The sequence below is a fragment of the Stegodyphus dumicola genome, chromosome 5 (assembly GCF_044657685.1).
Source record: "Stegodyphus dumicola isolate Sdum_Otavi_A_Nest chromosome 5, ASM4465768v1".
Taxonomy (NCBI): domain Eukaryota; kingdom Metazoa; phylum Arthropoda; class Arachnida; order Araneae; family Eresidae; genus Stegodyphus; species Stegodyphus dumicola.
Genome location: NC_140772.1, coordinates 141,953,924 through 141,979,197, shown reverse-complemented (window position 1 = coordinate 141,979,197; position 25,274 = coordinate 141,953,924). Strand labels below are relative to the sequence as shown.

The 25,274-nt window shown below is 32.0% G+C and overlaps 1 protein-coding gene across 5 annotated transcripts in view; it reads left to right on the top strand.

The window, feature by feature from the left end:
- Nucleotides 1-23,579, top strand: part of LOC118181301 (uncharacterized) — a 296,292-nt gene extending 272,713 nt beyond the window's left edge. For 3 of the 5 annotated variants that reach the window (XM_035350410.2, XM_035350408.2, XM_035350409.2), the window contains 3 exons: nt 16,478-16,667; nt 18,751-18,904; nt 20,799-23,579. In XM_035350410.2, the coding sequence (XP_035206301.1) occupies nt 16,478-16,667; nt 18,751-18,904; nt 20,799-20,900 (446 nt within the window). In that variant the 3' untranslated portion in view covers nt 20,901-23,579. Of the gene's footprint in view, nt 1-150; nt 318-10,144; nt 10,294-16,477; nt 16,668-18,750; nt 18,905-20,798 lie in introns of those variants that run through there. The other 2 variants (XM_035350411.2, XM_035350412.2) reach the window with 2 other exon arrangements.
- Nucleotides 23,580-25,274: the final 1,695 nt, after the last annotated feature.

Genomic DNA, 25,274 nt, shown 5'->3' with positions numbered 1-25,274 from the left:
TTACGATAACGTATATCCAGGTGGCCGATACGCATTTAGCCTGTCGTAAATTATCAATACTCTGCTTAAGAAAGCTTCGTCGCCAAGCGCCAAAAGACTTCTTTATCAGATTCGAACTCTGAGCCTGTGCAATTCTTACCTCCAAAAATTATTCTGTAGCTGATAAACTTCAAACATCAGGTACTATTCGTCGCTTATGATGTCCCATAGTTTTGTTGACGAGAAACTCCCTCACAGAGGGTTTGCTCAAGATCGTGCTTCAAGAATGGATTTTAAATCTAGAGAGCACGTATGGAGAACAAAATCTGCTCCACCATGTGAGTTACTTATTTCTCGTTATCTGTTTAAAGAGTGCTGTTTGGGTATCATTATCGTTTTTAATGTTCAGAACTCTTTACAGCTTTTTTAAAATGTAAACTGTACTGAATATGTTACTTTATGTTAGGGAAGCCAATATAATTAATTTCATCTCTTCCAGCTCACATCTCCCCAAACTTTGATGAAATGTTTTCAGTATCAGTTAATATTTTACCCAATAATGAAAAATAACTATAGATTTTTTATTTTGAATTTTTTTGGGGGGCGGTGTGATTATGGCTAAGCATGTGGGAGTTATCTGCTTACATACATGGATCCATCGTTATTTGCTTTTTTAAGTCTAAACTGTCATATAGCTAAGGGCACGAATTCGAAGATTACGTAAATAATAAAATTTAACATTCAGAGAGACTTTAGTATCACATTTTAGTTAATATATATCGTGCCATGTTGTTTACTTTAATGAAAATATAGGAATGCATTTATCCTAAAATGTAATTCTTAGTGTGAATAGCAGCTTATATATTTGAAAATTTTTCTCAAAAGTATAATTCTGTATAGAGTTTAGTAGGTTCTCGGTTCATCGGTGGCCAAATGGATAACTCTGGTAGTTGGATAGGCTTCAGATCTCGGCGAATAAGCCTGCCGCATGGTGTTTTTGTGGTTTTTCTCATAATATGATACTCGTGGCAGTTAACTACCAAATGATCCTCGACATGCCAGTTACGCACAAAATTTTCTCCTAGGTTAAATTAAAATTTTTGAAATTTCTGTCTATGGCATAATATTTGAGGACATAAGAGTGTTGCATTTTCCCGTTTGTCTGTTCACACATTTGTTTGCTGATTAAAGTATTAAATTAGAGTCAAAAATTTGATCCTCGAACTTTTATCAGTAATTATGATGTGAATTGTAATCATTAGTTATGATTATGGGTTATATTTAATGAGAATATTATATTAATTATTCGGTTATAGTTAATAAAATTACCGATCTTTTTTCCGATTATTGTTTATATTAAATGTTAGATTAAATTTGAGCAGTTTCTTCATGGTGTCTAATTTTATTCAATTTAGTAAAAATAAATATAAAATTACAATGCAGATATTTATTCCTGCCTTAGTTTTTATGGAACGTTTCGAAAGGAATTGATTCTTTATTTGCATATACTAAAGAATTGCAGCATTAGTTATAGCATTATGTTTATGCCTTTCATTCTAAATTTTAACGATTTTGCTTTTAGAATACTGCTTTTCAAATTAAGCATATGAATACGAAAAAGCTTATATACAGCTTTATACAGCTTCATTCATATATGAAGCTGAATACCTAAAAATACAAATATTATGGAATATATTGGACACCGTACATGAAGTACATTTGAAAGCTTTTGCTCTCCAATGTTTAAAAAGCTTTTGCTCTCCAATGTTTAAAAAGCTGTTTTCTGCAGCTGGCTTGTTTTACTCTGACCGAGGAAAAATTATCAATAAATTTCAAACTCTTAAAATCGATAGCGAAGATTTCTTTTTTCTTACGCCTTTTCAGCTTATGTCAATGTTTATCGAAAAGATTTGGGAATACATTTTACAGACACCTCTAATGTTTTCATAATATACATTATTCGTTATTGTAGCCTCAAATGACTTATTTTAATATATATACATATAAATATATTTGTTTGTGTTTCTGTTTCTTTGCTTGTTTTTTCTTTATTTGAAAATAAGGTCGATCGTGGTGTGTATTTTAATCAGCTTTTATGTTTATGCACGTCTAACAGTTGTATCAATCTGCTTTTGCACCCTATAAAAAAATTAGCCATTGGATAATTTACTTTCCTCATAACTATAGTATTTTCTTGATTCTCTTACAACATTGCTTTGCTATATTTTTTCATTATATACCCAGGGCCAACAACGGTCGATAAGCTAAAATAGCTGCATACTGGTTATTCGACCTAGCTTGTGTTCAGACCCAAGCAAACCGACCGGCTGCGTTGTTGGTTTCTCCCATATGTAACATGAATACCAGCCAGTTTCCCTCGGAAAATTCTCCGCGAAGACATCCCTTCTACTAGGCATACAGCTCTCGTGGCTTTGCATATTCTAATAATCTAATCTTTATATATGCAGTCCTACAATTTTAAATCATATCCTAGTGGATTTGGGGCTAGGAGAATTCAGTTACGAGTGAATCCTTACTTATTATCGCAACCGCCTTAGTAGAAATCGCCAAATTTCCAAAAGTCTCGAAACTCTGGCAACAATGCGCATAAAGATCTTTAGTTAACGATTGTAAGTTGCAAGTCCGTGTACTGTAAAGCGCATACTTGCACTAAGGAAATCTGTATTTTGGATGAGAACTATCTGAATCAAATTTTGAAGAAACGATTTCTGGCTTAAGATCGCACATGCAATATTTTTTTTATTTAATTGAATTACGATAAAACGCAGGAAGGTTATCTTCCTAATGAAGGGTGACACAGAAACTAACCTTTATTCCTGTTTTACGCATGAGCAAGACCATGAAAACACACGCCTAGCCAACTTATTTGCCGGGACCGAACCTGAATTTCACATAAGCATTCATAACTATAGCAATAATCTTTTGTTTTAAAAAAACCTCAATGATTTATGTTATAGTCCAGTAGAATGAAATTTACGTAACAAGTATAGGCGTTCGATTATGTCCCATTTCAGCTTCTGTAGATGGGATGGATAAAAACGATTCCCATTTCAGCCTTTTCATTCAGGGTTAATGCAAAATCCGAAAACTTGAAAGAATGTTACGTGTATAACGTGATGTCACAATGACTCTTCGCCATTTAAACATTAATGGCATTTGTGATTATATCTAATATAGAAAACAACTTATGACGTTTTTAAAATTTGAGTACGATACAATATTACTATTTTCTTGAAACAGAATTCTAAATCTTTAAAACTGAAATATCGAAAATAAACAAGCGCATCGAAACAGAAAAATAAAAATCTTTGAGGATTTCTTTAACGTTAAATGTGTATTAAAGCATAATATTTTAAAAAATCGTGAACCTCATGAGTGATACTACTTTCATAATTTTTAATAAAATATATTTATTATTTGATAGCCTTTAAAAAGGTGGCTTTCATTGTAGAAAATAGTGTTAGACCATACATAAGAGAATGGATTTTTCACGAATATCTGCTTAACAGAGTTCAAGTATGGTATTCACACTAGAAGAATGCGCCTTCCTTTCCAGCTGATATAAGTGTTCTTTATGCATCTTAATCTCATCATACAATGAAAGGTGAAATGGTATATGATCTTTGATGTTCTCATCCAAAACACCTGCAGAAGGGGGAGTGAAGCCTGAAATGGTGCAATATTTGTTTTTATTTTCAGAAAGCCTGAATTGGGAAAGCCCGAAATGAGATATCACGTAGGCGTCCAGATAGTCGTAAAGGTTAAAAGATAATTTTGATTACTTTACCTTTACAATAGTACTTCATGATATATATATATAATAATTTATTTACTAAAGAAATATTGAATATATATATATATATATAATAGTTTCTAAAACTGTTAACTTTCATATAAATTGACATGAAGGAATATTGGTACTTTTCCGTTTGGCCGGCGCAAATCTCGCCAAGCAGACTTTATTGGCGACAACATGCAGTATACACATAAAAAATATTTTAAAAAATGTTAGTTCTAAGAGTTCTTTTTTTAAAGGCATAAACATTTTAATATTGCTCAAAATTTTATAAAAAGCCAATAAATTAAGGCAATAAATTTGTAAAAAGACATTAATTTAAGAATTTACTATGCTTTCATGGTTCAACATCCTGATTCGCCGGTTCATATCACGTGACCCCAAGCGATCTCATCTCAAGTAAACTACTCTACAAAAGTCTAATGCTCTCAGTAATTATCTACATTAATTTCAAGTTAAATCTTAATTTGGAACACAAGTTTAAATGCAAGAAATATTTCAATTCGTACGAATAGCTTACTCAGAAATTATGTAAAACTGCAGTGCTTTACTTCGCTAATGCATTCTCATTTAGAATTGATGAATTTAACCCTTGACTTTACCTTTTCTGTATTTTCGGCTTCGGGTATTGCGTCCTGATTGACTTAATTACCTAAAATGGCCTTAGACATAAAACTGAACTATTTGATAAAAATTCTATGTAATTATATGCCAGTATTGAAAGAAACAATCAATCTGATAAGAAAAAGCTGCGACTTGTTTTGAAAATGAGGCGTAAAAGGTTACCAGCGAGAATATTCCGTTTGGAATCAGTTGTACCATTATTGGCGACTTTATCGCTTGCGCCGGCAAAACGGAAAAGTACCGGAATATTTTAAACTTTACTGTTTTTAATTGCTTTTTTGGCATTTCTTACGATGCGCACAGTCACCAATAGTCGCCATTCATTGACTGTGAGTTGGCGAAAACGGGCTGTTCGGCTTCTGTGTATAAGGGCCCTCAGCTCCTTACCCACATCAATTCTATCAAGAATAACAGTAAATTTTCCAAACGTTCGAAATCCTTATAATCGGTGAGCCTCTAAGGAATGCTTATGTGTTAAGAAGACACCATTCGGCGAACTTGTTGTCTGAGTTATAAAATTGAGATATTATTTTATATATTGTCTTTGTTATTTATTGTATACTTGGTACTGTTCTGTTATCAGAACCAGATCTAGAAATTTATGTATGCATGTATAAATTTTTGTAAGCACGAATTTATGTATGTATGAATGTATGAAGAAATGTATGGATGTATATGCCTATACACACACATGCATATACATCCATACATTTCTGAATACGGTTCCGATAACAATACTTATACGGGTTATAATAGAGCCACTTTGGCTGTCTTAACGACTCGTAGGTACTATTCTATTCGTAAAAAAAAAAAATAATAAATAAATAAAATAAAAATCTAAAAGATTTCAGATTTTAAATCACGTTCAAAATGGCTTTTTTTTAACATTATGTCTGTCACCTTTATTTATTAAATATCACGTTCTTCGCATTTAAATCATAAAATTCATTTCAAGAGCAGCAATATTGCAAAATAGTTTTAAACTGAGCATATCTTTAGAATTTGCGATACAGAGTCTCACGCGCTGGAGAAAAAAAAAAATGTTTTTTTCTGTACAACGTTGCCATTGCTCGCTTTGAAATCCTTGAGTTTGTTGATCAAAAATTCGTTAAAGTTTTACAAAATATGAAATCGATAATAGAACAAATTTCAAATTTGGGCTTCCACATGCCCAGATTTGCAGTAGGATTACGTTATTCAAAATTCGATGGCTCTATGTACCGTTGTTTTATCCCAATGCGAGAAATATACATACATTTCTGCAGATTTTTCATTATTTAATTTCTTCAAAATATAATGCAGGGCTCTAACATTTGGTGGCAACAGTTTGAAAAGTGAAACAGACATTTATAGTGAAACAACGCAAAATCGCAAAACGAAAACAATAGCCCTTTGGCCTAGAAATAAAAAATTTTATGAGGGGGAGAAATCCGTTTGGCAGATTTTTAAAAAAATTAACGAAATGATGGTTAAATATGTAAAACGTGTAGATCTCCCGTTTACTGACACAACTGTAGTACGCACGCGTTTGAGTGAGCTGCTGTCGAATATTTACTCGAAAGTACTATTGAATGTTGGACCAAGGGTGCGGATAATCAGCAAATATTCTTTTTTCCCCATGTTCTTGAGTATAATTTTCTCTTTCAGTAAAAATACCCATTTTTTTAAATATATATTTGAAAATTTAATGTTTGTCTTATGAAAATGCACCAAGTAATTTTTGTTTATATCTATGGATCATATTCGAAGAACTATCACAGAGAAGTCTCAAAACGTGTTTCACAATTTCGACTTTTTTCAAGGACGATGCTAAAAATACATTACAACGGAAAGTAATTGAAATTTTACAATGAACGTAGCTTGAAGTTAGAAAATACGATTTCCAATTATTTTTGTTTGTTTCAAGTTACTTTTACCATTTTGGCATATAGGAATACATTATTCTCTACCCCACCTATCATTTTATCGGTTGAACTGCAGCCGGTGACACGTTAGTTTCCGCATAAAATCAGAAATCCGATTCTGAACACGTTCTCTCAGACTATTGTGTAAAAGCTAAGTCAAAATATGCTGCAACGGGTCACGGAAGTGTCGCCTTTTCCTGGCTGAGCGACAGTTTATTACAGATGCCATACGCTGAGTAACCGAACCCTATCCTTTTTCTGCCGACTTCATCACCGTATCTCAACCGTACTTTTTCCACAATGATTTTTTTAAATATATAACATCATCATAATAAATATCATGCACTAATGGGTGGAATCCATACAACTGTAGACTTACGCTACTTTCTGCGCATTCTGATACTGGAATAAATAACTGCTTTTTGTGCGTAATTCATATTTTTTTTTAATGAGTGTTGCTGTATCTTCTCAAATGGGTTGAGGAAGAAATATGAATTTCTTTGTGACAATAGGCTTAGATCTTTTTATCCTAGCTCCTTTCCTGTACATTTTCTCACAAGTTGTTTTCTCACTTGCCATGATTAAACGATCGCTAGTAAATAGCGTAATCACGACAGAAGAATAAAGCATCTTATTATTCTATGGAATGATGTCTTGATAGAATTCAGGGGCCATCGGGCTGCTTTTGTAGTACCATAAGGCCCTTACCCACACCAATTCTGTCAAGAATAACGGTAAATTGGCAAAGATTGAGCTCCGTATAAACGGGGAGCCTCTAGGAAGTGCTTATACGTTAAGACGACACCATTTTGTAGACTTGTTAACTGAATTATAAGCTGAGACATTATTTTACATGTTGTCTTTATTTTTGTTATTTATGATATACTTGTTAAAATAGAGCCAGTTTGTAAAAAAAACAGATGAAAAATTTAGCACCTAGGAACTAAAAATGAATAATATTAATCGCTAAATGCCTAAAATTTTGAAATTTTGCAAATATCGTATTTATATTGATTTTAAATTTAAAGATCTCATTTACATTTTCATTCTGTCTACCAAAAGCTGTTATGTATCGAAAATATGTACTGGCTTTTAAATACGTATAATAACTTTGTGAAGAAGCAGAAATTGTCTTCACAATTTGGTAATGACGACATATATTGTACTATTTTCGCAAAGATATTATGTCATTACATAATACTTTGTCATTTAATTCTATGATAAAATAAATAACACTCCATTCTGCTTCAAAAGCACAACATTCGGAGTCCACTTTTTCTTTTATTATCTGTTCTTGAAAATGACCAGCAATGAATGGGTAATAAATAAAATGAAAAGATATTCAGTGAAAGCCAACAAAAGTGACAGACAATAATACCATGTACCCGTTAAAGCAAAACTGAGAGTCATGGCAACGCTTGTTCTCTGGCAGTGGCAGTCAACAAAATACTAATAGTGCCACATATGGTCATAATTCATAACTTCTTAATTCGCCTATCAGCAGTTACATTAAAGTACGTAATTTGATTTTCTTAAAATTTGCTCATGAAAAAAAGCGCTATTAAGCTGCGGGCTGGATTAAAATATAAGTAGGGCCGGACCCGTTTTAAATGACTAAAATGCCTGTCACATCTCCAGTTACGTTTTTCTTTTGCAATAAGGTATCGGTGATTAAACATTTATGACCTACCATTGGCTGAACGTAAGCACAGGAGGCTGCCTCTACTTGCTTGGTGGCTGCTGACTCCTGTCACAGTATCTGCAGCGTTCATCTGCTTATCACTGCTAGTTTTCGTGGAAATGAATATTCAAAATAGGAGCTCATGTATATGTACATTATTTCCTTGCTAGAGCTTATTCATAGCTCTGTATGCATTATTTCGTTGCTTTCTAAACTTGCAACAAATATTGATTTTTAAATGGGGAAATTTCGGTGAGGTAGTTTTAGAACAAAACAGGATTCCAGTTTTGAAATTGAATTATGTGTAAAGAAAATATTATCTTTCTCGTACATTCCGTACAGTTTATTTATCGCTTATGATTTACGTTTGCTTTTTCAAAATGTACTTCAATGAAGTATCTTGACAGAAATGGGATCTTGCTTGTTTAATGTCACTGTGTTGACTTCTTTAGAACAGGATTTGATTGGATTATTTAGGTTGTGGTAAAGCATATAAAAGCTGTCTGCCTAAAGGTAGGGATGCCTTCGTGGAGCATTTTCTAAGGAAAATTGGCTCAAATCCCCGTTATATTTATACATGGGAAGAACCACGAAAACTCCCATCATCCATGCCCGTTTCCCGGGATTCGAACGCTTGTCGAATTACTAGTATTGAGAGATTTTTACTGTTCTGTCTGTCGCTGGTGTTTAGGAAAGGAATGTTTTTTTAAATTATGTTTGAACTGATAAAAGTATACATTAAAGAAGAAAATTCATGGAATATTTGGATGGATATTTTCATGTTTCTCTCTAATTGTAACTTAAATATGAGATACTTTCCTTCAAATTCTTCTTAACTTCCCTTAAAATTTCTATTAAAGAAGTTAGCTTCGCAATTATTGGTTTAGTTATTATGGCAAAGCACATCACACCTATCCACCTAAGGGAAGGGGTGCCTTCTTAGAGAACTTTCTAGAGAAAGTGGCTCGTACACACATTATACATGGGAAAACCACGAAAACGGCCATGCAGCCAGCACTTGAAATTGAGCTCAGGGCGGAACTACCAGTTTTCAGCGATTTTACCGCTCGGCCGTTAGTGGTGCTGCCTTGCAGTTATTAAGTTTGATTATTTAATTACACAAGTCTTATCAATCCGAGGAATGATGTTCTGTCAAATTTCTAAGAAGTTCTCGTGCGAAATATGTAAATTTTACAGCCAAATCTAATATTGATTTCATCATACTCCGTGCTTCTGAACCCTTTAAGAATTTATACCTTCATAATTTTGAAATTATTTAAATATTGAATTAAATAGTCTAAAACTCGTTGAAATCTCTTAAAATTTATTTCTTAGTTTAGGTAATAAGGTTAAAGTAATTTCTTTAATTTGAAACTTTTTTTTTTAGGAAAGACCGGGCAATTGATATACTGCGTCTGTTTTGGTTTGGTTTATTCGATTACGGCAAAGCACACGAGGGCTATCTGCCTAAGGGGAGGGATGCCTTCATGGAGCATTTCTAAGCCGTGCCTGTTTCGCACTATTGCATTTAACAAACAATAACGGTTACAGAAGTTGAGTTTGATTGAGAACCTTTCACGTATGCCATAGCTCACAAACAATTGCCTGGCAACCTTATAATAGTTATCTTTTATTTATCAGTTTTATCTTTTATACGTCTTACATTTTTCTAAAACTTAACTGTGCTGCTTGACAGCCGTCTTTCTCCCTCTTTAAGAACCTTTTTTTCTTTCGTAATCTGATTTTAGAGATTAGTTTTTCTAGAATTCTTTCTTGACTCACAGTTTATTTTGTTTGAATCCTTATGAAAGCCATACCTTTTCGAATTCTGCAAATTCCACCTGTTTTCAAACGTCAGTTTCAACAGTTCGGCAAGAATGTCGTAATTCCAACCTCCTGTCGTTTGGCGTATTTCTGCTGCTGAGGGATTATTGCGTAAAAAATTTCCTCCCTCCTTCCCCTTTTCTTTTTCCGACCAGGAGGGTCTTGGAAGAACCCTAATGAGGGCTTCCCTGTTGATTGGCCTCATCTCTCGTGGAAGTCGAATCGAGGGCTTGGTTTGTAAACACTGCGAGGTTGTTTCGGTCCTTCGTCAGAGGAAGTGTTGTATCGTGTTGATAAGATAGCTTGCAGGTTCTTTTTACCCGCGCCCTGTTACTGGTAGATGAAGGAAATCTTTTCCTACTGCTGAAGTTGTCGGATGGAAGCCCGGAACTTTGAAAAACCGTTCTTCTTGCATTTCGTTCGTTTTGGTAAGAAGGAATTAGGAAGTCAAGGAAAACTGAAAGGTTCGTAATGCATTTCTGTGGCTTGTTCCTTTCCTGCTTTGCTAATCTTTTGATATTTCCTTAGACTTACCTTGAAATGAACATTTCTGTAGACATAGAATTTGGAAAACTGATACAGTACATTTAAATTTTTTAATGAATTTTTTGTTTCGTAATTTACTTCTATTAGGACATTTAGATATATTTTGGTGATGAAAAATTCAGCTTAGTAATTTTTTTAATATTTAAGGTATGGTTTTTAGTATAATTATAGTAAACGTTATTAAATAAAGTTATTAGCTAGTTTCCTCTGTCTACGTTCCAGACAATGTATGGTTAACGCCAGCTGATTTGGGTCTAGATTCGAATACAGGATAAAGCATGGTCACTTGTGGCTGAAGTTTTTTATGACTTGGGGCAGGACAAAGGGGATAGGAACAGCGATAACTCAAACTTTTTAAATTTTGTACCATATAAATAAGAATAAAAAACACGTGTAGCAATATATATATCAAAAGGGGGCGACATTTTACATTCAAATAAATTTGTATAAAAATTGTACCACCAAGACAAATTTAACGTACCATCAGCGATACACAAAGCATAGTTTGAGAAATCCTGCCATGAGGGCAATTAAAATCTATCAAGCTGTTATTCCTGATTAGAAAAGGAGTCCGAGACTCTTGGAATATGTTACCCGAGGATCTCTTGGTTAAAACTGTGTTAAATTTAGGCATAAGGCTTTTTGTGTGTTTGCCTAAATTGAATAGTCTATTCTACCTATGACTAATACAGAATTTAAGTAAAGTAGAATAAGTTAATTAAGTTATTTTTTAATTCATTAACAAACAAATCTGTATCTCTACATATAATAAAAGAAAGAGTCTGTGTGTGTGTGTGTGTGTGTGTCTTTCGTTTGCTCTGCGCGTAAGCTAATAGACCCACGGCTACGAAATTTGGTACATAGGTGCATCTAGACAAGAGCCAGTGCACCTCGGAACAATTTTTTCAAAATTCGAATGGGATTTTTTTTAATCTTATCTTTTCGATTTTATCGCATCATTTTTAATAGTTTCATTCTTTTAGAAATGGGGCCCACCAGCGGCCGAGCGGTAAAGTCGCTGAACACTGGTAGTTCGGTCCGAGGTTCGAATTCCCCAAACGGGCTGGCTGCTTTGCGATTATCATACACACACTCTTTTAGAAATGTGGTTTTGGCAATGGTTTTTCATTCAATTGTATACTGGACTTCTGACTGTTGAAAACCAGCACTGTTGCTACTTGGAAAAACGAGGGCGATAATTCAGTGCAGTTTTTAAATTTAATGTTTCTCTTGGACACTGGACGTTGAGAGAAGGCAACGGGAAGTTGGTTAATTTATTTATTAGGATAATTAATATTTGTATTAGGGGATATTGCTTATTTCATCGTAATTTTGTTATAATGTAATATTTATTTATTTTATTTTATTTTATTAGTCCAAAGGGGCTTTGTCTCTGAAGGACTATTGTTTTTGTTTTGCATTCGTTTGCTATAAATGCCCGTTTCACTTTTCAAACTGTTGCCACCAAATGTTAGAGTCCTGAATTATATTTAAAGAAATTAAATAATGAAAAATCTCCATAAATGTATGTATGTTTCTAGCACTCTATTTCGTTCTTTGTTCTTTGAAATAACTATCCTGTGAGTGCATCTCAATCGAAATGAGCGGATGGCAAAAATATGTGTCCTCGCTGAAGATACCAAATTGGGAGAAAGGGTTTACTAGGAAAATCTGATGCGCGTTCGTTATAATGAAAGAGATCCTGGATTTATTTTCAACAGTTAAATTCGCAAATCACCGGAGTTTCTCATCCGAAAATTATACTATTTTCAACAACTAAGCGAAGATCCGAACACGAAATGATACCCTGTATTATATTATGATTTACTTCAAGACACCGCAGCTTATATTTAATACGAGGGCCATCCAGGAAGTAGATTACGTTTCCGTCTGTGTCCGCTAGGGGCGGGGCTAGCGCGGCCATCTTGGGGTCAGAGCGTTGCGCAGCTCAGTCTGCATCTAGCCGTGCTAGTGAGAGGTTCGTGCTGTGCTCCGTTCAGATACTGTGACGGTTTGAAATGTCTGCGTTAATTGAAAATCCCGCGAGCTGCGAGGTGCGCTCAGTAATAAAGTTTCTGACTGCAAAAAACTGTAAACCGATAGAAATCTATCGGCAGCTTCGTGAAGTGTATGGGGACAACATTATCACTGAAGGTGGAGTGCGTCAGTGGGTCATAAGATTTCAAAATGGCCGAACCAATGTTCACGACGAAGATCGAAGTGGGAGACCCAGCATAGTGACCGCCGAACTTCTCGAAAAAGTCGATGCTAAAGTCCGTGAAAATCGAAATTTCACAATAACGGAACTTTCTTTGAGTTTTCCACAAATTTCGCGAAGTTTGTTGCACGAAATCATCAGCGAAAAGCTTGGTTACCACAAGTTTTGTGCAAGATGGAAGGCAAGAAGAGGTAACGAAGTGGTTGAAGGCGCAGGCGGCCGAATTTTTCGACGAAGGAATTTCCAAGCTCGTACATCGCTACGATAAATGCCTTAATTTGTATGGTGACTATGTAGAAAAGTAGTATTTGAGTGTGGCTTTCATCTGTATATAATAAAATTTGTTTCCTATACTTTGTTTATTTTTTTATTCCAAAACGTAATCTACTTTCTGGATAGCCCTCGTATTATTAAATTCAGTTTAAAGGAGGGTGTACCCATGACAGAGTGGAAAAAGACCACTGAACATTGACAATTTGACAGGGGCTCAAATACCTGGGAATGAGCTTGCTGCATTAGGATTTTCTTGATTTTTCTCATAGATAATGAATGAGTGAGTTTTGGATTTCAAAATCTTCTATGAAGCAATCCCTTTGGCAAATTGTTTATTTTATTTTAATCAATTAATCAACCAATGTATATACTCACTAATTTAAATGAAGAATTTTTAGCCCAAAGGGACAGTTTGCCCAGAAGAGCTATTGAATTCGATTTGGCATTTTCCGTCCTCCACTATAAAACGACGTTTCACTTTCAAACTGTTATTAGAGCTCTGCATTACATTTAAAGAAATTAAATGATGAAGTGCATGAATGTATGTGTGTTTCTCGCAACTGGGCATTTTCCGTCCTCCACTATAAAACGACGTTTCACTTTCAAACTGTTATTAGAGCTCTGCATTACATTTAAAGAAATTAAATGATGAAGTGCATGAATGTATGTGTGTTTCTCGCAACTGGGAAAAAACAGCGGTACCCAGAGACATCAAATTTTGAATAACGTAGTCCTCCACTCGAATATGGGCATCTGGAAGCCCGAATTTGGAATTTGTTTTATTACCTGTTTCATGTTTTGTAAAACTTTAACGAATTTGTGATTAACAAACTCAACGATTTTAAAGCGAGCAATGGCAAGACTGAAAAAAAAAAAAAAAATAATAAATTATTTCCAGCGCAAGAGACTGTGTATCGGAAATCCTAAAGATATGCTCTTTTTAAATATTTCTTGATATTGCTGTTGAATTGAATTTTATGGTTTAAGTGCGAAAAACATGATATTTAATAAATAAAGGTAACACACAAAACGTTAAAAAATGCACCTTTGGGCGTAATGTAAAATATGAAAGCTTTCAGTTTTTTAAAATTATTTCTTTGACTTTTTTCTCTTGAGCGGATGGAAAAATGATTTCTAGCTTCAAATTTTTAAAGGAATTCATGAAATTTTATTACTCAATATATTTCATCTACATGTAATTTGTTTACTTGTCTTTTTCTCGAACCGCCGTATACATGAGAATTTTAATCGAGTGGGATTCGTAATATAATTTTCAGACTTTTGCAAACATTATCTTAAATATGGATTACTCGGGAAAAGGGATGAAGTGAAAAAGAAGAATACGTGGCCTTTGAAATATTTTTTTGGGGGGGGGGGTGAACATACATTTTGAAGCTTTTTGCTTTTTTGAAGTATAGCTCAAAACCCCCGTTGCATTTTCCCTAGTATTGTATATATTTATGGTATAACTTATACGAAATTATTGTTTATTAATTTTTGCTTCATGTAAAAAAAAGTTTCATTTTTATGACAGTAGTTACTCAGAGAATATACTGTTATAAAGTGGTTTCCAAATTCTGCGAACATCATCATCATCTTTAATTATATATCTTTGGCTGCATGCTAAAGTGATGAATCTGTATTTCGTGTTTTTTAATTCAGCGTTTTTCCTTTTTAGTGCTTTTACCGTGTTAAAAGCAAGAAATACATATTCGATGAGATAAAAATGAGAATTATTAAACTAAATTACTGCCTCGATTTTTCTCGAAATCAAGTACTTGCTAAGCATGTAAATGCTTGCTTTATTTTGTTAAAGCATGATAGGACTATCCGCCTAAGGGCAGGGAATGCCTTCATGGAGGATTTTGTAAGTGAAGCTGGCTTGTGTCCACATTACATGGGAAAAAAAAAAAAAAAACCGCCATACAGCGAGCCGTTTTGTTTGGTATTGTATCCGGAGCCCATTTAAATGCAATTCTCTAAAAACAGTGATTTTGCTATCTGTTGTTGCAGAATTGCTGATACATCGAAATCTCCATCGTAGGAAAACAAGTCACTACTGCCTGATAGCTGACAATACTGCACAAATAATATGGCGATTACTACGTTGATTAGATTTAATATTAAGCACATATGTAGCATAATCGGAGAACTGGTTTCAGTTGTTAGTTCAAAGGGACTTCGGAGTATTGAGATATTACGTAAGACTTTCACGTTTTTAGATGCGCTTTGCATTGCATTGCATTGCATTGTGTTTAATGTTCTTAGTAGTTTGTAATGTAATTACTGACTCAGAGAACAACTCTATGAGTGCTTTTATGGGAAGTTCCAGAACTATGAAGTGTTTCTTCTGGTAAAAATAAATTTTATTTTAAACTATCATGTGTGCATTCCATCTATTAGGAACCTATATGCACGGGTATAAATATGGATACCGATGTAATTAATTATCTAAGCAATTCAAATATCCAATGAGAAATGGACTAATCATGGCATTTATCGATTAGCTTATTCAGGTACTAATGATTAAATGATACGTTGATAAATTGCTTTTCCTACGAAAAAATAATTTTTCTATTGTCTTATTTTTACAGTAACTAGTGCCGCATGTAACAAAGTAAGGACTTAGACCTTTAAATAGCAAGAAACAAAGACCTGCGTATAAAATCTCGGATCGAATATTTAATAATTAGCATACTGAATAAATTCTGTTGGCGTTTCTCTTACTGTTCGTGATTTTGCCGAACAGTTTCTGGCAATGACGTATTTCTCTCTACCAACAAGCAGATAAATATGTATGATTATGGATTATTAGAATAACTTATTTAAATATTTACTTGTAATGCTGCATAAATACAGATAGTGTAGCAAGGCAGTAACAACGTGTTTGCTTTGTATAATTAGTTGGCCCTCGGTCTATTTTTATTAGCATCTGTGAACTGAGGAACTCTATTTCCCATTTCTTATATTCATTTAATTTAAATTAAATAAACGAATATTTGCGAAATCCTTCGCGTGTTTTTCTCGTAATCCTTTATGCATTTTGTTGTAATCATTGCGTAATTTTTTGTGTGCTCCGGTATTTCCGTAAAGCGACTAATAGTTCTTTCTTTCACGTTTGAGAAGTCGCGGATCTAGTATACCTACTGCATGCAGTTTCATTTAGATTTTCTAATATATGGATAATATCACGGAAAAACATATCGTTACCAGAGTCTGTTACATTAAAATAGGCGTTTCAAGGTCTTTCCGACTCGTTTACGATCCTAATGCTTGTAGTTCACATTGTACTTATTTTCTCCACCTCATTTGAAACTTTAATCCGAGCGAAACGCGCTAACCGGAAATTAAGTGGGAGCAAAAATTAAGGGATACGATCGTCTTCGGCAGCTGTCGTTACCATAGTTGCGAAAAATGGCCTTGAAGAGCCTATTTTGTAATAATTGTATAATTTGTTTGATTTATAAATCACCTCTTAAAATGAAATATTAATTTTTTGTGCAAAATTTTCCCTTTTTTTAATACATTTATCGGTAAATTTTATGATGTGAGAGAAAGATACTCTTTGCTGTAGTTTGGATATTACTGTAATGCATAATTTTAAATTTCAGGTATGATTCCAGAACCAGATTACGGAGATTTAGACGAATCCGACGGAAAAAGGAGCTCACGTGTTTGTTCAACAAACGGAGCGCGCTTCTCCGAAGACGGACTTGTGATTCCTAAGAAACCTCAAAATCCATGTCTGGAGTCTTCCGAAAGACAAAATCTTCACAGGGAGTTGCTCTTTAATCAAAAAATGTAAGCCTTTTGATATTGATTGTGTGAATATTGTATAGGAAATGAACATTGTTCTACCATAAAATACTTTTGTATGTATGCTTGTATGTATACATATAGTATATGTATATGATGTATAATAAATATGGTATATGTATATGATGTATAATAAATATGGTATATGTATATGATGTATAATAAATATGGTATATGTATATGATGTATAATAAATATGGTATATGTATATGATGTATAATAAATATGGTATATGTATATGATGTATAATAAATATGGTATATGTATATGATGTATAATAAATATGGTATATGTATATGATGTATAATAAATATGGTATACGTATATGATGTGTAATAAATATGGTATATGTATATATTGTGTAATAATATACAAGGTGTCCCATGATGCAATACATGCATAAGTAATATTTAAATGTGATTTAAATATTACTTTAATCAGCATGCATAATTAATGCTGATTGAACATAAAATATTGCATCTAAATTCCTTGAAGAAATTTTACTGAGGAATATATAAATAATAAAAAACTTTTATAGTAAACATGCTGTAAAAGTCATGCAGCAAATCCTAGATTCTGCTGCATGACTATCAGTATGTATTGTCAGTAATTTTAGGAATCAGTAATTTCTGCTGAGAATCATGCAGCAATTTTAGTTCCTAAAATTTTCTGCAGATCTTAAAGAATAAATACATGTATAACCTCATTGTTCAGTAAAAAAAATCTCGTATTTCTGTATTATGTAAATTTGTTCTAAATGATGCATAATAATTTAGGTATTTGCTATCTAACATATTTATTGAAAGGATACATGTATTTGACCATTTTGTTTTATTGGCTTACTATCATATGCATTAACTTGAACAAAATTATTTATATATCTTGTGCAATTGCATCTGTATTTAAGTATTTGCTGAATGTTTCAATTTTTTTTTTGTTTTATTTATTGTTAGTATTATTTATGTCTCATTTTTCATATTAAATTATTTATGATTATTACTGTGATATATTACTAGACAATAAGGTAATGAATGCATAACGTATTAAGAATATTTGTAAGGGAATAAATTTATGGAAAAGTTTTTGAGTAATTGCTCTTACATATGCGCATGTGCATTTATGTAAAAGTATACATACTTACCTACTATATATTACAGAACTGTTAGCTTCTATACTTTGGGTAAGCAACCACTGAATTTTAATTTCTGGAACTGTTAAAAATTGAAAATTGTTTTGTGCATTTGTTAGTTAAATTGTATCACATTAAAAGAGTATTTTCAAGGAAATGTGAATGTTGCTGAATTAATATTAATATCTGAATTCTAGGAAATTTTCTATCAGTAGAAATAAGGGAGTGAAATTCTTTCCATTTTAGACATGGAACTTTTTAAATAAAATTTTTTTATAGTGAATTGAGCCCCACCAGTGGTCAAATGGTCAAGACCACTGAATGCTGTTAGTTCATACTGAGTTAAAATCCAGGGGAATGAGCTGGCTACGTGGTTGGTTTTCCCGATATGTAACTTGAGCCAATATGTAAGCTAGTTTCACTGAAGAAGTGCAGCATGAAGGCATTTATATGCCAGAGAGCCATCATGTAGTTTTAAGTATTTCAATAACCAACCACCTTGTCCAGCAAATCAATTTTTGAGTGTAATCATTGCATTCAGATATTTATTTGTTCAATGTATGCAAAAAGCTGTACGAAAAAAGAAGTATTTTTGATAGCAAAGCAACATTGCATGAGTAAATTACTATAAAAATATTTAAATTAATTAGTAAAAGCTATATAACATAATTCTTTGTATTTCCCTATTCCTATATTAATGCAAAATCCATAAACTTGAGCTAATAAATTAATTCTTATGAAGAATATTAATTTTTAATTCAGGCCTCAGTGCTTCAGGATCTTAATCTATTGTGTGTTTATTGCATTTTCTGTTTTCATTGATGTAAAAGGTCACTAATAAGAAAGCTTAAAAAATAAACTGTGATTTTCTTGCTCAGTATATTAACTATGCATCTGCAGTTTAATTATTTTTGGATTATTTCTAAATCTCTGTTATAGTGGCAAAAGTGTCATTGGTCAAAAAACAGAACTTCACAAAGCATTTGACAAATTTCGTGATGATCAGAAGAAAAAGGAATTGGAAGAAGAAAAACTTCAGAAAAAATCTGCATTGGAAAAGAAGCTTGAAGAACAAGCTAATAAACTAAAGCAGGTACATATATTTTCAATGTTTCTTCTCCATTTTTAAAGCAAAAAAATAACAGTTTGACTGTTTGGGTATTTCATTCCCCTAAAATGATTTAAATATGTGAAAGTAATATTTATATTTAACTTTATGCTAAACAAATGCACTTTTACATTTTCAAATTTTTCTGTGTATATATGTACTTGATTATTCATATATGCACATTTCAGTGTGCATACATATGTATAAAATAATACACACAGTATGAATCTAAAATTTAGATTCAAAAATAAAAAAGTCATAATTTTTCAAATTGAAAATGATGTAAATAAAAAGTGACCATAAAGTACAGACTTTTATTCAATATTAGTACTGAATATTTTTATAAATAATACTTTTAATAAATTGCAGTTCCTTGTAAGTTCATGTATAATTTAGATTTCATCATAATTCTTGCCTTTATTGACATGAAAAGTATCTTCAGACATGATTATACCTATCTGTGTTGTATTGCTTAATTCTGTGAATTTTTTTATGCTCTTTAATAATAACGAAATCATTCCTCATAAGTTATTTAAGTAAGCAATAAAGCATAATACAGTCAAACGATTAATGATTGTCAATTTGACTATTGAAAATTATCATCAGTTGTGGCTGTTGTTAGATTGAAAAATCATCTGAATTCGATTGTAAATATACTAAAATTTGTTGATGCTTCCTAATTATCCAGTTATGTTCCGTTTTAAGAGCATGTTTTATTGTTTTTGTATATAATACGGTTTTGATTTTTCTCCTGTACATTTTTTGTGTTTCTTACAAATTTAATATTGCTGGTTTTAACGGCCATTTACTAATTTAAAGAAAAAGAAAGAACTCAGTTTAAACATTTATGTTTTATCTTTTCTGTTTTGATAAGCATTAGCTCAAATCTGTTATGTAGAAAATTTACACATGGTTTGGTTAATTTGTTTATGGCAAAGCACACAAGGGCTATCTGCCTAAGGGCAGTAATGCCTTCATGGAGGACTTTGAAAGGGAAACTGGTTTATTTTCACATTACACATTGGAAAATCTATGAAAATACCCTTGCAACCAGGCCGTTTGCTTGGAATCGAATGCAGGTGAAACTACTAGTGATCGGTAACTTTACTGTTATACCAAATTTAACATGATGCTACATCATGCTTAAACATATAATATTTAACCATGCTGGAAAAAAAAACCGTGTAATTATGATAAAATCTTTTTTTTTTTTTTTTTTTTAGTTATCTTTTTACAAAAAAGACAAATATTCTGGAACAAAATTCAGGCATCAATTATGATACTTATTTTGGAAAATAGATTTGTATTTAACGTACAATACTATTTTTATTCTAATCGCAATGTCTTTTGTACTTAAAACTGATATTTTGCTCTCGAAAGCAGCTTGTTTCTAAAAATCTTTTGGTAATACTGCATTTTAAGGTCAGTTTAGGAGTGGCTGGGATTTAAATTGTGCAAAATTTCATATAAGCTGCACAAGCAATAGCTTAGGGCCTCCACTTTCTTGGGACCACCTTCAGAAATTGTACCATATTCCATATAAAAAAAAATTGACTTATATATATCCCTCATAAAGGGCCCCCTATCTCAAATAACTTAGCATCTCCTCAAATCTAAATCCAGTCCTGATTTTGTCAGTTCTACAGGAAGAATTTTCCTGCCGAAGAATAGAATATCATATCATATTAAACTTCCTTGTCTGAATAAGTAAAATTTAACTTTAATGCAGAGACGAGGAAAATTTGCACACAAAAAGTTTTAATTATTGATACATCAAACATTTTTAAGTATTAAAGTATCAGCTAAACATCTGTGTATTTTATGTTACATATATTTTATAACTCCTTGTGTTTTATTTATGCATTTTCTCGTTTTTCAGCAAGAAGAGTTGGAATCAAAGAAACTGGAAGCTCCAGATCAGCCGGAATTTCTTCGTGTTCATGCACGAGTTTGTGCCCAAACAGTTGACTCTAAGTCGTAGCAGAAACTGCCATTTAAAGTCACTTCTTTTGTAAATAGTTATACAAAGTCTATAACGTGAAACCTGAACTGATTTGAGATATTTCTGTCCAGTATTCAGGTGGAAAACTGAGCACTTGTATTTTAAGGTTAGTTACTGTGCAAAATATATGAAAAGCTATTTCATCATCAGAAAATATGATTTGTGCATATAGTACAATTTGATCTTGATATTTGATGCATGTATAGAGGGGAAAGCAAGAACAGAAAGTTTTTTCTTGCATATTTATTTGATGCTTAGTGACTAGTACCTTCATTATAAATTTTCAACTGGAATTTTATAATTATTGATTTACCATTTTGTGTAATATTAAATATATCCTCCAACTTGTCTAAAATGTAAGCCAGTCTGATTTATTTATTTTTTTTTTATTTATTTATTTCTTTTTCATATTAATGTAGTAAGTAAAATTTAAGGAAAAAAGTAAAGCTATTAGATTTAAATGCATTATTTTTCTTTCCATCTGTATAGATTACATTCCATATAAAAGATAAAAGTGTGTAACTGAGAAGCATTTGTGTGTCTCACAGCATCCAGAAACTTGCCAAGCCAAAATAATAATTTAATCTTTTTATTTTTAAATGTTATTGTTAAAAAAATGCCAAAACTACATAACTGCTTAACAATCTTTTGTTATAAAATTATATACTTAAATAATTGCCTTAATTTTATCTTGTGGCAAAATTAATTTTACATCAGTCATTCATGAATGCTTATAAAAGTCATTCAATTATATAAAGTTAATGTAATAGCTCTAGAGCTTCCTACTGCCTCTTAATAGCTTCCAATAAGCACTCTGACAATCATCAATGTGCTTTGACATACAATGCATTTAAAATTATATAGCAATGCAAGTCTAATTAAATAAGTTATAACATTTATTGTGCTTTCTATGAAATGATCTTAATATTTTTAGCACACTATTTTCATAGTAGTCTCTATAACTATTTTATAAAGGAAATAAATATTCATTAAATTATTTTAAATTGAGATGTCTATGCATTTATAATAAAATATATGTGTAAATGCCTTTCTATTGTAATGTTCCTACATGAATAATATAATCCATAATTCCATGCTGTACAATTTGTGATAAATGTTAGCATTTTCTTAGATCTTTTTCCAATCTTATTGGTGTTTTTCTTGTTTATAAGCATTTAGTCTTTTGTAATTAGAATCCTTTTTCTTAATTTCTTGCTGTTTGAAAACAGGATTTTTAAGTGATTGTGATTTAAAACTAAATAGCTATTCATTTTTTATAGAGTTATTTTATGTATCATATTCCTAAAATGTAAAATTTAGCCAGCAAAATATGTGGTAATCATCCTTTAGAAGAAAGCTGTCTTTTCATTCTACTATAATTTTTGTGAAATTTGGTAATTAACATACAATGAAATTTCTTCAATTCTTTGCAGTAACACACACAAAAAAAGTGGGGTTTTTAACTTTATATCAAAAAGCAATTAAATGCTTTTATCCTAAAAAGCAAAATTATTATTATTATAAAAAAATATTTTAAGAATTTTGTTTTGTGGAAATAATTGGATTATTTAAATTTTCTGTTGCCCGTTTGTTTTAAAAAAAGACTGCTATAGAAGAATTCGTAAGAATAACATACTTAAGATATGTAAGAATTATAAGCTAATCAGTATTTAGATTTTTAACTACTAATATTTAAATTTTTATTTTAATATATTTTATTCTTTAGAAATTGCTAAATATGTAATTTTATTGCATCCACAGTTTTCACATTAGATTGATAATATATCAAGCAAGTGATGATGCTGGGAAATATGTATTAAAAACCATAATTGATAAGAGTGTCAAAATTTAAATTGTTTTGATATGTGTATACAAGTTTTCCAGCCATTCTTTCACATGTATGTTCACTGTTTCTGAGTACAAACCAGTATATTTTTTATGCGAGTTAGAATGTAATATCAAATACCACTTACTACCTAAAAGGGGTAGAAATATCTTCATAAGATTCAATAACAGTCTTAAGTGACCTTTCTCTCCAACCAATACATGACCTGCAGATACAGTCTGAAATTGTGTATATATGGTTGTTTTCCATATTCTTCATATTACTCCAAAAAGCATATATTCTGTAATTTTGTTCTCGAACACTTTCTGTTCACAGTATTTAGCTGTATATTTGCATTGTCCATGAGTTTCTATTTTTCCTCATTTTGTGTGTAGTTTGCTAAACTAAGATAGAGGGTGTAGGTAATAAAAAATATTCTTTTCTGCCTTAAGTTTCAAATGTTAAATTTTCCTTTATTCTGCTTTCTATTGTACATTGAATTTCGACATTCTGAATGTGTATTTAAGTGAGTTGAATTATATTTAATTTTTTTTTTAATGTTGACATGAAGTGAGTGTTTTAAGTTGCTGTAATTACTATTTTTGCATGTATTTTAAATACAAATTAACAGATTTTTTTTTCCTGCTGTAGAAGAGAGAATGTCTCTAAACCTGTCTGTAAATTAAAAGCTCTTTGTTAGATAAGAAATAAATTTATATTTGTGGTACATATTTTGATGTAAATCTAATTGTATTTTGATGAAAAACTGAAATGTATTATGTATTAGAGATTTTGTAGTTAAAAATCTAGGAAATAAATTTTCTTTAAACTTAGATTGTTGTCTTAATTATATATATGATAATTAATTATGATTTAAATATAATGTACTCTCGATTGTCTAGATGTGGATTAGTCCTCGACTCTCAATGCTATGCACGTAAGTGTGTAAGAAACAAACATGCACAAGTCTGAGCAAGCTCTAAGAACTGCTTGGATCTTTAGGTTTCATTTCAACGATTACTTCACACAATACATTCCGCATGTGCCTAGTTGAAGACATTATTGGCTGTTTTGGATGCCATATATAGTGTAGCAAAAGCTTGATCGAAACTTGCACTAGCAACACTGGTTTGACCATGTGTAACGTGTATACGAGTCAGTTTCCCATAAGTCCCTGATAGGCATCCCTCCCCTTTCGCAGAAAGTTTGCTTTACAATAATAAAACTAAACTAAACCAAAAACACTGGCTTGATTGTGGAGAAAGAATATTGCTAATATAGAAATCAGAGATTTATCTAATTGTAAAAAAATCAAGGCAGTAACTGAAGTTTTATGCCAAAAAATCGTAAATATAAAATTCTTAGAAAAAATGAAGATCGGGGAAAACGTCTAAAAGTGGTTCAGTGGTGATTTAACTGAGCCGGGCTTTCAGTGCTTGATTGAAGCGGATATCGTTTTAAATATCAAGAATAGAAGAGGGAGAGAGTGACACTGAAGATACGAATGAAGAAGATACTGATAATTACTCTAGCCCCAAGACTGAAATGCCTTCTGTGGAAACTTTTTCATCGACCAAAGGGGATTCAATACAGTAAAAATAGCACTGCAAAAAAGATGCAGCAAAATTCAAAACCTATTTAAACGTTCTCAAGAACAAAGTAAAATTGCTGATTTTTAAGTAAAAAACACGTACAATATGCATGCAAGTCAATAGATTGGACTATCCATGTTTTTCAGTTATCGATGACCTGTCCGGATAATCGAGAGTACTCTGTATTTTAATCATATTTCTACTCATCTGAGTGTTAAGTTTCAAAAATCAAGTTTTCTACTTGTATATCTGGTTAACACAGTTAAAAAACAAAATATCTATAATTTTAGGAAAAATAAAGTAGTAAATATATTAAGTTGTAATATTTTTTGAACATAAGAAACTGTGGTATAAAATCTAAATTACACAATATGAAATCTCCATTAAGACTGTTCAAGATTTGTTTTCATTTCATGCAGATTAGAAGCTATAATTTAAGCGAACTGTGATATGACATTATACAAATTACGATTTGACTGAAGTTATATGTATATATCTTGCTTACTTATTACCTATACATCATAATATCCACTTACATACTTCCAGACTAGTCCATCAGCGGCCGAGCGCTAAAGTCACTGAACACTAGTAGTTTGGTCCGGGGTTCGAATCGCTGCGAACGGGCTGGCTGCATGAGCATTTTCGAGGTTTTCCCCCATGTGCAACGTGTATACGAGCCAGTTTCCTTAGAAAGTCCTTCACAAAGTGTTAAAAAAAATAAGATATGTGTGCCAATCACAATATTAATGTTAGTTGGCAAAAGCAGTAGTGTTGCTGTGTTGTCCTTATCTGGTGTGCATTACTGTGGTTACTCGTTTTCATGTAACCAAAATATTCCCAATATATTTGATTGTTCAACCTGTACTATGTCATTTATTTAACCCACGAATAATTTAAATTTTAATACGTTATCAGCACGAAGCTCGAAAGGAAATG